We start from the raw sequence: 13,154 nt of genomic DNA, 5'->3' as shown, positions 1-13,154 counted from the left end.
GACTAACCATCCTAACTACTGAGATTCAACAGCAGCAACAAACAAGATTAAGAGGTGCAATGCAGAATCTGTCGGTTCAAAAGTAGAACTGTCTTTTGGGGGGAGCTAAAAGAGGAAAATGAAACAGAAAAGCCCTCCAGCTAACACATAAATCTTTCCTAGCTTCTTGTCTTGTTGAATGTGTGAAGATTACAGCTCTTTACAGATCATTCTCAAATTGGAAGGAAAATCCAGTGCTCTTGCAAATTAAGAAAAGGACTGATATAGATTTATATTTCTCTTTCTATGGAAGTATTTCAAACAATTAATTCCTAAAGATTCTTGAAGCTTTTACTAATTTCTTCATCTTTCCTAAACATCACAATACTACTAATGAATGAGTGAGATCCAAGAAAAACAATAGAATGGTACTTTCCATTTTCGATGTATCAAGCTCTTACATGCCAACATTGTTTGGAAGACATGGTGAAACAATAACACCACAAAACCTTTGAGACAAAAATGGAAGGTTTGAATTTTAAAATAAATATTCTATACTGAACACTCTGATAATCTGTAATTACAAAACATTATATCATAAAAGACATACTAAGCACTGCTCCAAACAAAGGCACACCTTACTATGAAACACAAAGTAATTATTATGAAACACTGCTAGATAAACAACCATTATGGAAGAATTGTTACGGAATAGAAATCTTCTTAATAAGAAACACTGGATAGAGTTTCTTATTAAGAAGAATAATATTAAACTAGTGGCAGTCAGTCTAGGAGTTTCACAACACCAGGACTGTAAAATACTTCATCAGCTGTGCAATACCTAACCTATAATCTGTACTGAAAAGACGTACCACTATGCTGCAAAGTCCTCTTCACAAACACACCTTTAAGTATCTCTCTTTACACGACAGACAAAATTTTTGAATTTTATTTGCAAACAGGTCTTTATCTTTTGAATAATGTTCTTCTTTGTTTCTGCTTAGTATTCAGCAGGAAGTTCAACTTTCAATTTAGACCTGTTTCCTTTTACGAGCAATAATGTTAGAAAATGTTATCACTTACTATTAAGTCATTCTGCATTATGAATAAAATCTGTAGATTGTCTTACATAACCCTACATCTTTCATTTCTAAATGTGTTATCAATATTTGATTGTACCAGTTAAGAAATATTGAAAATCTCTAGATATGAATGCTAGTATAAATTTATGTGTTAAAAAGATACCTTACACAATTCTACAGAAACAAAGCTTCTTTGTTCAGTGTAAAATATATTCTGTATTGCTTTACAATTAAGATAATGCTTCCAATTAAATAAGGAATTTAGTGCTCATCACAAAAACAGAGAAGTGAAAAGAAATGTCAGCATTCTTGCTCTATTATCTGGTGCTTCTATATAAAAATAAACATTCCTTCCTGTTCTGCTAGTAAGCTCAAGTGGCCAAATATCTTAATTAAAAAAAAAAAAAAGAAAGAAAAAAAAAGCTTCAAGAAAATCTATCTTTCTTAAAAAACATGTCAAGGCACATTCTCAAAGCATAAGTAGGAACTCAGCCATACAAATCCTACTAACATTAGTGGGAGCTACCTGTCAAAAGCACTGTGCATCATGCTGAATATGTCCTTCAGTGATAACAGTAGGGTTAAAACTTTTGGACATTTGCATAAATATTTTATGTTTCATATTTTACAAGATAACAGTTGTGATTTATGCTCAGATGTGCTTTCAGAGGTATCTGTATGGCAGAAACACCTCAGAAAATATTGTACTCTCTGGAACACCTCAGAAAATATTGCAGTCTCTGGTTATATAGTCCACTAAAATAGGGGTCTTTCAAGAAACTTTCATGATAACTCTGGCTCTTTAAAGCAGACTTTTCAAAATGGCACACAGTAAAGCCTTTCATTACAAAATATGGTTCAGTTTCATCTATATTACTTCAACACTTCATGTACTTCATCTACAGGTGCTAAATTACCTTTAAACTGGATTCTAAAAATATTACTTCTTCCTAATATAGGAATGATACAACTTCTCCAAAATGAAATAGAGAGAATCCTGATACTAAATACAGCACAATAGAAATAGGAATATATGAAGATTCTACTGTGAACCACAGCATGAAATCACGGAAATCTCAGGACTGAAGTGAGATTTCATTATCAACTCAAACAAAAAGACCCCATCTTATTAAAGAGATAAAAGCCAATATAGTTCATATGCATTTGATTAAAATAAATTGCAAGTGACTACAAGGGGAAAAGAGATTTCATACACTGCTCTGAGCTTTTTCTGCTGTTATGACAAACACCAAAGCTACAAGTAAGTCTGTATTTATGTGAGCATCTGAACTCAGCCCTAGTGAGTTAAGAAGGAAATGGTAAACATATTGGGATTGTTTGACAAAAGATGTTTTTCTGCTCAATTGGGTTGAAAAAAAACAGATTAAAAAGTGAGCCCTATATATAAAATCAATTCATAATTTAACAATTGATGTATCAAGTTCCTTAATTCTAAAAGCTCAACTAAGCTTCCAAAAACATTCCACTCAGAGACTTTAAATTCTGTGAAGTATATCAGGGATTTCAACTAGCATAAAATTAAAAAATAAATATTGTTATCCTAATTCAAAGATACTAATCTCCACAAACTTTCAACTGGTAGAGGCCCAGATTGGACATCTAGAATTAGCATGGGCAGCTAAGTACTCAAATTGAGATTGAGCACCATAGCATAAAAACAAATCAGAGTAACAAAATAAAACATGCAAACCCTGGGTTTCTAAATGCAGACTTATTGGGAAAAGCTATTTTAAAAACTTTCTAGTGTCTCTATATTTGTAAATAAAACAAAGAATCTAGCTAGCATACTCAAGACTTAGGGAAAAAGTCCAGTAACAAACTGGAGACTTAGGATGGCAGTGGAGAATATTAATAGTGAGAACCCTCATCATTATTCTTCTGTAAATCATGAAGTTTAAATATAAGAGTATGAAAGTAAGAAAAGTTTTGTGACTTTTGACAATTATTAGTAAGAAAAAATGGTAACAATTGCCAAAAAAATCACAAAAGTTGACATGTTACCTGGCTATGACAAAGAGCACACAACTGACACCCAAGTAAGCCAGCAGAATATACATCCAGATATCAGGGGAGAGAGGATTCAGGAAGGAGAAGACGCCCGGGTTTGTACCATTGGGCTTGCGGTACAAAATACTTATTCCAAGAGTCATAAAGGGCTTGGAAAAGTCGATGACCTTCTCACGAACATAGGTAATTGCCAATGGTGCAACTGCAAGGTCAGCTTTCTGTTGACAGAAATACAAAAAGAGAAAAAGGCCATAAGTCAGAAGAAACAGGCTGAAGCAAACAATAAGATTATGCAAAACACAAACTTTGTTTGGAGGATGTTTGTTCTTGTACTAGGTTGCCTGAAATTTAAAACTCTTCTCTCTATAACTAAGAAAACAGATTTATTCTACTTCCTCTTTGCTAAACTGACATTGCATTTAGAAAAAATTAAAAGCACTAGTAGAGATACAAGTGAAGAAAAATATTGCATCTTGCAGAAAACATAAACATCTATTATCACATACTTTAAAACTTTATTTATTGTGCATTTCAACATATGTCTTCTCTTTGTCATTCCCTCACTGTGTTCTTTAGAAGCAAATATATTTGTGAAGTAGATGTGAATATGTTAGTACAAGTGCAGGGAAAGGACCAGGAAGCAGTTTTTAATATTTTAGGATAAAAATGGTACAAAATGAAGATCAGTTTAAAATTGAAAGTGCTACACCAGTAAGGTTGCTGAGGATGTTCTAACAAAGTACAACTGTCCTTACTCATTTGTGGGAATCACTGCAAAACTTACAGATAGTTATTAATTAGTTGGCCTACGTAAAATTAAATCATCAATTGAATGCATTTTGTCAATTAACATTTAGGTTTAGTTATTATAGAGATAATTCATAGGAGAATAGTAATGGCCTATGCTATTCTTTTAATCAAAACTTAATGGAAATCAGAGTGACCAAAAATCTACAGAATCTACCTCTTAATCTCTGTTAAGAGCTGTTGAAATACTCCTGTGTATGTATGAATGTGTATGTGTGTGTGCATACGCACATAAGAGGAAAGTTCAGAGTGAGAAAGTTTACAGGACAAGACCTGGAAAGCTGTAAAATAAGAATTCTTTATAAACCATACCAAAATATAGGTATGTAATGAGAAATGAAATGGTATAGCTACCATGGAGTACTGTTACCCAAGTAATATATACAAGTAGTATAGCTGCAAATGATACCATTTTCAGAATGCTTGTTTTATGATAGAGAGATGTGATTCCAAATAAAATAAATTCACACACTTATGTACTTTTTGATCATTTGATATTGTGTATACTGTGTAACAATCAAACTTCCATGCAGTGTAACATTTCAGTGTTCCTTTTTATTTTTATTTTCTTACCTAACACAGTTCTTCTATGGTCTACTCTTGTTATGAATATTTATGTGATTAGATCTACTGTAGTCAGTTGCAATGTGAAACTTTGTTGACACTGTTCATTTTATTTGGTAAGGGTTTACTGGTCAAAAAAATTACATGCATTTCATTTCCATTGGTATTAAGAAATTATAGATATTAATCAGAACAGCACGGCTTAATTCCACAGTGGATGACTTTTTATAGATTGCATATTATTGATGATATTCCAGCTGATGTAGAAAGAAAATGGTAAAGTAAGAAACTAAAACTAATTTGAATTAAAAGTTATAGGTCAACACGAAGAAGTTTAAAAAACATAACAACCCAATATTAGTTTGTGAGGCAAGTAGCAGACCTTAAACAAAGAGTCTGAAGGCAACTGACTAGAAATTGTTAGAAGAGGCAGCTTCCCAAAGACAGATAAATTAGACCTTTTGGAAGGCCATTGGTGGATCTGAATTTTGGTCTTATTATATTAACAGAACCTTAATGAATAACAAACAATTTATTTAATAAGTACCATGGAAAATCCAACCCTTCATCATTAGATGGAAACAAAAACACATGCAAATGAATATAGGTTGTAACTATCTCTAGTGGAGCCAAGTTGCAGATGAAATTAGAAAAATAACTGATCAAGAAATAATATGTCATATATGACAGAATAGAACAGATATCCGAACCTGGGAGGACAGATATAAAATTTATGTACATAACTTGACATCTGGAGTCTTTAATAACTGAGGAAATTACTAACTTAAAAATGTAATGCTACCACACACAACTTTTGTTAATATCATTTATCTCAAATCATTAATTCTCCTGGAAATTCTTTCATTTTGAAAAGAGCACTATTGCTAAGTATGAGAAAGCAGGGGCCACGTTTCTAGAAGTGCAGTACCAGTTTCTCCTATGCTCAGCTATAATGAAGATATACAAGGAAGAGAATAATCTTTAGTTTACTTCTAGCCCCAAATAGGGGAGGAATAGTGTAAAATTAGTATTTTATCAGTCGACATTTAACAACATTAACAAATTAGTCTATCCTAACAAGGCTTTTTGATAAGTTCCATTACAAAGAATATTTGTCTCACTTGGCAGTGAACAATTATTCCATTTTTTGTAATGAAGGTATACATGCTTCTATTCTTAAAATGAATTAAAGGTATATCTATTTGAAATCCATAATAGCACTTAACTCTTTCTTGAGATGAAAAAAATTTTTACAACAGCATCCAAGGATTGGTGAGGTAAGCTAGTTGCCACAAAGAAAAATTCTGCACCAACTAAAGATTACAATAGTGATTAGAAACAGTCTCATGACATTCCAATGCAAGGCATGGTCCTGAGCCAAATGGAGTTGTACAGCCTAGTCTTTGATATGCTAGAGGACTGCACTGCAGATAATGAGATGCAGTTGTGCATCTTCTCCCTGCCTGTCCCACGCCACCCCTCGGGAACTCAGGAGCTCCTGATAAATCTGGACCAAACCAGCTGAGCAATGAAGCACTCCCTTGATCATAACAGTAAGGCAGTAAATCATCCCTTGAAAGTACCAGAAGCTCATCCATGATACAGGTAGGAAGAACCCTGACCATAACACCTACCTGACCAAGGTGGAGACAAGGGATAAACATTCAAACATGTATAAAGCTTCTCTGTCCTGCTACCATGTGCAGTTGTAGGATGCTCATTCACCAACATCTCAAGGTAACCTTGATTTATTTCTGATACAGAAGTGCCTAAGGTAGGCTGAAGTCATCCTCTTTTGCTTCTTCCCTTACATTTTATTTCCAAGCAGTTTGTTCAGTGACTGTTTTACATCAAGTAGTATTCAAAGAGAAAAGGGAGGACATTTTTCTTCATTTGTACAGGGCTGTAATTTGGCACATAACCTCTCAAAAGAGAGACTTTAAAATCATACTGAATTCAATCTATGCTTGCAGATACAACTAATTTCAGCAAGAAATCTACACTTTAATGTTGAGTAGTGTATGGCCATAGCATGCACAGAAATTTGGTATTTGCGGATATTGGTGCTTTTTCTGTGAAAATTAACTCTATAAAACCTGGAGAAACAATCACAATAATTTTGGGGGAAACAGAATTTTTAAAGGATTTCATAGCTTCTACTAGTAACACCAGGGAAGGTAAAACAAACACCAGTTGAATTTTCTATTGTTGACAATTTTATGAAATGCTTTTTTCTCACCTATTTTGTTTAAAAGAATAAAGAATTTAAATACAATCTAGACACAGAAACAATAAAATGGCTAATAGCTATTTTTAATTAGACACTACAATAATACAATATTTCACCAAAATATCTGAGTATTTCAGACAATGTGAATGGAGTCTTCTGGTAAGAATTTTGCTCCTAACATTTTGCATTGATTTAGCAACCATTAATATTTATACTAAAAATGCAAAGGGAATCATACACTATTGATTCTCAGTTGTTTATTCAATCAGTACAATCATATTGTAATTGTATAATATACGCAAAACTACACATATACTGAAAAGATATTTAAGTAACTTTACTTCTCTACAGGCAGCAATGCACTTATTACCTGCAATTATTCTTGAAAATAAAGGAATTTGCCTTTTTTTAAAAGAAAAACTTCATAAAGCTTTTGTTTAATCTGCTATGTTTCCTCAGCCTAAAACCTTCAGTCAATATGTAAATTTCTTCAGGTCAAATTTTTGAGACCATTGAATTTCAGTTACATTCCCTTTGGAGAAAATGCATCCTCAAGATAAAAGAGGAAGGTTAAAGCACAGCTTCAATTCTTTAAACCTGTCTAACACACTCCTATTGCACAGAGACCTTATGCATTATTCTTGTTCACAGAAGTGCATTTCTCGGCCACCGATTTGAAAAGATAAGATCTGTAATTTGCTTTTAAGCTTACAGTCTATCCTAAACTGCCTTGTTCATGCTGCTACATTATAGAAAATTTTATACCCCACAAGAAATTTTTAGTCTTATCACAAGATCTTCATTTCCTTTGAAACCACTAGGAACTTATTAGGGCTTTATCGCTATTTTTATTATAACTAGCCACTTAAATTACTTTGACAGAAATTGTTCCTCTACTGCCTTTTACAGGATCATAGTAGAATTCAAGTGGGGAGAGATCAGGAGGTGTCTAGTGCAATTTTCTGTTCAAAACATCTACATGGATGAGACAGTTTTCTTTTGCACTTTACCCAGTCAGTGTTGAAAAACTCCAAGGAAGGTGACTACATAACATTTCTAGGTAAGCTGGTCCCCCACTGCTTGTCTATCCACAGACAAGCAATGTTTCTACAGACAAGCAGTGGAGCAGGCTGCTTGGAGAGCTTATGCAATTTCCACCCTTGGAGGTTTTCAGTTTATGCTTGTTGCCTTTGGTCTTCCTGCCAGGCTCTTTTCTGTGAGAAGCCCAGATGGAGCTTCTTGATAACCTCCTCACAGGTCCTGGAAAGCTGTTACTAGAAATTATTACCTTTGCCAAATTTGAGTAACATACCATAAGGTAAAAAAAAAATAATCCAGATTTGATAGCTGAATTTGTCATAACTTCCTATTTTTGGTATCCTGATTGGTATAATTTAAACTTAATTGCTAATAATATCCCTTATAGATGGAACAGTAGCACTTGTTACTTTATTAACATAATAAAGTACTTCAACATAAGAAAGTGACATATGAAGACAGTTTCAGTAGATACTGGCTCACCTAACACATATGTTTGTAGCTGCTGAGATGCCTCTCAGTATTTGTTCAGCAACCAACAAGAAGTCACTGGAAGACAGGTGGTTTACTCAAATTCATTTCATTGACAGTAATATTACACAGTGATTTCATTTCTTTAGAACCTCTTGTGTCAGCATGGTTAATTCTTTTCTTGGCAAAGTCTTGAACAGCAGTGGTAACTAATGGTTTTTTCATCTGCTCTCCTTTTAGAGAGGATCCCGATCCAGAAATCAACAGGATCACTTACCTGGAGGTAGTGATTTTTTTTTAAAGGCAAAAGGTTTTGTAGAGGAAATTTGCATTCTGTCCGCTACCATAAAAACAGCTTTTGATATTAATTCAACTAGACAAAAATGGAATGTATGGAATGCATGAAATCTTTCCTTCAGTGACTTAAACAGGATAAAGCATATGTTTTGATCAACATAGTGTTATCTAGAACTGACTTTTGGTATTGTTTTCTGTTTGCTCCTTTGTTATTACATGAATGTTTAGAAGAATGATAGTACTAAACCAGCAGGAGCTCTCTAATTAGTTAATTTACATTATTTCCTCTTATTCAGGGTTACGCTAGTCAATTCTCATTTGCCAATGCCAGTATGGATAAGATTTAACAGCTGAATAGATGTAACATGAGTACTCATTAAAACAAGATATAGTTTTTGTCTGTTGATTTATAATACACTTTCACTAAAGTATTTTGAGCCAACTTCAGTCTAGTCAACAGGTAAGCAAATTGTATGTAAAAGAACTAGAGACAGTAGACCATGAAACTATATGTAGCAGGAACACGGGTGACTATTCATTTCAACAGTAAAAAAAAGCTTTCATCACTTAATTTCAGGAATTTTGTACAAAGGTTTCTTCTAATTGTTAGAAAAGCAGGATTCACATACCCCCAGAAAGAAGAAATTGTCAAAGAAATTTACAAGACTGTGAAACCGTGGCTCAGAGTTCAAGAAAGGGAGACTCCCCCATAAAGAAAATAAAATAAAATTAGAATAGTTACAATAAAATGTTTCAGTTCTTCTTTGCTGTTTTACACACTCTTTCTAATGTTGTATTTATGTACTAGAGATATTTAACAAACATTAAAATTACTAGACATCATGCTGATACACATCTTCTTGAAACAAAGTACACAGGTAATGTTGATTCCTTTTTTGTAGAAAACATTTTTGTTGTTATACTTTCCTGATTTACTGCAACTTCCTGGAAGTATCAGGTTTTTTCCCAGTTGCTAACCAGCTTTCACCTAGAATTTCAGTTACTGTACTCAGGGCAGGAAAATTCCTAGGTCTTTTACTTTTGACATAATTTCTGTTCTCAAATGGATGGGATTTTATCAATTTTTTTTGGTGAACTCATTTAATCACACAATAAATTTTGACTTGTGTCAAATTTGACTTAATCTCATTTTTCTGTATTACTTCATCATCTGCAATTTTTCACAATGGAATCAGATAACATTTTTGCATATCATTTGGATGGAAGGAGATCACTGAAGAATATGCCACCTCTTATTGATTAACAATACTCAATTAACAATTTTTGAAAGCTATAGTTTCATCAGTTTAATTAATTAATGAAGTAAAAATTATTAATATGAACAAAATCAACCTCCTGGAATTCTCAATTAATCATTAGATTCGAAGGTCTTAGACTTAACTAAAATTGATCATTACTATAAACAATAACAAAAAAGGTCCTTTTAGAAATAGAAATCAAATAAATAAAATAAAAAATAGAATTAACATGATTTTCTTCCTAAGACACACATAATCAATTTCATTTCATGTATTTTGGACTTATGTAGGGCTGCACCCACTGTCTTTTTCTAACTATATTTGCTATTTGTATAATTTTCTTAAACAACTGAGTTATTTTCAGTGCCCTGAGAATGATAGTACTAAACCAGCAGGAACTCTCTAATTAAACTTTGTTTTTCTGGATAGAAAAATAATTGAACTATTTCAAATATCATGTGCAGCATTCAGCCCTGTCACTCCCATGTCTTATGATCTTCAATCTAGGTTGAAAGCAATCCTTCTGGCCCTCAAAAGGTCTATTGAAATATTGTAAATTTTCATAATTTCAAATTATAAAAGCAAAAAACTATGGGAAGATCCACACTTATATTATTGGTAAAGTGTAATAACAAAGACAAGACTGTTCAGTTAAGAAAAGCGGCCAAAGAAACATCTTTGCTCTTTCCTGAAGTAATCGTGTTGCCCTGAGAATAACAGATCAGACTTGATACTTTCCAGTTCCCCAAACAGTATGGATGACGTGTTTCGGTCATCATTCCCAGAGACACATCTCCCACAAGCACATCCTGAAACTCTTTTACCAAAATGGTGTTTCCATGAAAATTGGCATACTCAAGGTTTCCACAGCCCCTCCTCCCTATCTTTCATGAGATATGCTGAAATTCTTTGGAGATGATAAAAGATAAATTGCAGAATTATTAATAATCCCTAATAAAAGGGATAAGCCGCAATGGAAATTAACTCTGCTATTAGGAAATTCTATTTTTCTCATGTACTTCACTTTAGCAGGCATACACATAGAAACAAAAATCCCGATGTTATTTTCTACCATTCTTCACTATCATTATAGCAACAAAAGTAAAAGATCAGGTAAAGGTATGAGGATATGAAAAATGTAATACTATTATGAATACAGCCCTAACCCTGGATCCAATCAATTCCTAATCATTACTGTAAGCATAGATGATGCTGGAGCTAAAGTATTATTGTTTGGAGTTTAATTTGAAAAACTTAATGCCACTTCCTTGATTGGCTATGATTCACTTTGCTGGCAGCATGGTGAAAGTTAATTACAACTATTTGCTGTACAATATTTCTCTGTAATTGAAAACTAATCATTATATAAACCCAAGTGCATTAGCAAGGGATGTCTATAATACCCTAACTGTAAAAGAATACATAGTCATATTGCAGCTAAACAAACAAGAAAACAATAGTCACTTGCTTTTAGTGTCAAGAATTTCAAATAAACTACCCCTGGAGTACAGATCTCCAGAAAAATTATCCATATGTCTCAGAGCACTTTGAAGACCCTACTGCCAAAGTCCCCTGCCACCTTTGGTGTCAAATCACTGAGAATGTAGTAAAAATTTTTCATCCAGTTTCTTTCGGAAGCATAGAACACGATTAGTTCAAAAAATAATGAATTAACATTTACAACCCTTTCAGAAAAATTTTAATACTTTGTTATTCTCTATGCCTTACTGCATTATTGGAAATTTTGCTGGGCCTTGCTTTATTAAATGCAGACTGTCTGGAAATTCCTTGTTCTTTTTCAAAATAAATTGCTCACTTAAAACTGCTGTTATATTGGAAAGTGCATCTTCATCTGTTCTGTACTTGAAATGAGTAACAATTTAATAGAGAATTCATATATGCACATATGTGCTCCTTACTGAATTAATACATAGTTTTGAAAACTAGGTCTGAACTTCTCGATTAGTATTTCTTTGGCATATTAGATTACTAACATTTTTTTTTTCATTTCCCTGAAAGTTTTTGTGGATTTATGCATCTCTACCTGAAGTTTACTTTCTGCATACCTTTTGCTGAGTTAGGATCTGTTTGGACATTTTTCCATGGAATATCATATATAACCTTTATTAGAGAGAGACAAAGTAGCCATGAAAACTGTCGACTTGTGAGCATAGAGATGGATGATTAGCTCTTGGTTTGAAATGAGATTGTCTTGTCATGTAGAAGACCATCTCTTTGATCCTTTACTTTAAACAAACAAATAAACAAAAAGAAACAGAAGGTGCATAGTATGGCATATCTGAGTGAATTACATTGATAAATTCAGACATGAAAAATATTTGAAGAGGGGTTTTGTGAGTCTATGGAGATATACAGTTCACTTTAAGTTAAAAACAGGATCTCAAGCAACAGATGAGATACGACTAGTTGCTTGTCAGGGACAAACTGATGCTTATTCAGCTTGAGACAAATTACTTTGGAAATAAAAGGTCAGAGCACTTGAAGTTGTGGATTAATGAATTAGCAATTAGACTGAAAAGCACTAAAAGGACAAGTGATATTTTCTGGCATATTACAAATTATCATAAGAAATTATCCTATGACCCCAGGACATGTTTCACACAGAAATGAAATGAGGAAAGAAAACACGCAAACAATAAAAACTGGAAGCCAATATGGATACTTAAAACAGCAAAAACACATATGAAAGGTATGTTACAGCCACTTAACAGTTAAATAGTCATGGGTGCTATATCATAATACAGAATAACTGGAAGAAGTTGGAATATATTTTTTAATATTGAATAATGCAGATTAGTAGCTTTATTTAAAAAGACAGTTGTGCCGGACTTCCAACATAGATTAATAAATGTAACTAATAATGATTACTGGAAATTCAGAGAAGAGACCTTCAGCATAGAATAGTAATGCTTAATCTGCAAGGTAAATAAATAAATACCAAGGATAAAAATGCATTCATAAGAGATGGCTTTCAAATAGCTAAACAGAAAAATGCAGAAAGAGATAAATTATAAATAAAACATGAAAAAGCTGAAAATACAAACCAAGAAGGAAAATAAAACTGAAACAAAACAGCAGCATTTATTTTGTTATACTTTTTTTTTTACAGAGAGAACATGAAAAAGTGAATTGTGTCTTATTTTTTTAGGAGAAGTAGTAAAAATAAAATAAAATACTGAGATACTAGAAATACAACAGTAAAACAGGGTTAATGGAAATCAGTAGTCATTCAGCTTACCATCTATGTATATTTCCCAGAGTTGCTGGTTCAAGCATCAATAGCTGAACTTCAGACTTGCCAAAACACTATGTTATTTATGGTCTATTACCCCTCAAAGCATTGGAGATAATTTTTTTATATATAGAAAACCTTTAACA

The 13,154-nt window shown here is 32.9% G+C and overlaps 1 protein-coding gene across 7 annotated transcripts in view; it reads right to left on the bottom strand.

The window, feature by feature from the left end:
• Positions 1–13,154, bottom strand: part of GRIK2 (glutamate ionotropic receptor kainate type subunit 2) — a 387,751-nt gene that overhangs the window by 133,558 nt on the left and 241,039 nt on the right. For all 7 annotated transcript variants that reach the window (XM_066547537.1, XM_066547535.1, XM_066547533.1 and 4 more), the window contains one exon: positions 3,084–3,307. In XM_066547537.1, coding sequence (XP_066403634.1) covers positions 3,084–3,307 — 224 coding nt within the window. The remainder of the gene's footprint in view (positions 1–3,083; positions 3,308–13,154) is intronic.

This window comes from Molothrus aeneus, chromosome 3, assembly GCF_037042795.1.
Source record: "Molothrus aeneus isolate 106 chromosome 3, BPBGC_Maene_1.0, whole genome shotgun sequence".
In the NCBI taxonomy this organism is placed as follows: domain Eukaryota; kingdom Metazoa; phylum Chordata; class Aves; order Passeriformes; family Icteridae; genus Molothrus; species Molothrus aeneus.
Note: the sequence above shows the minus strand (reverse complement) of the source record. Positions and strands in the feature narration are given on the sequence as shown.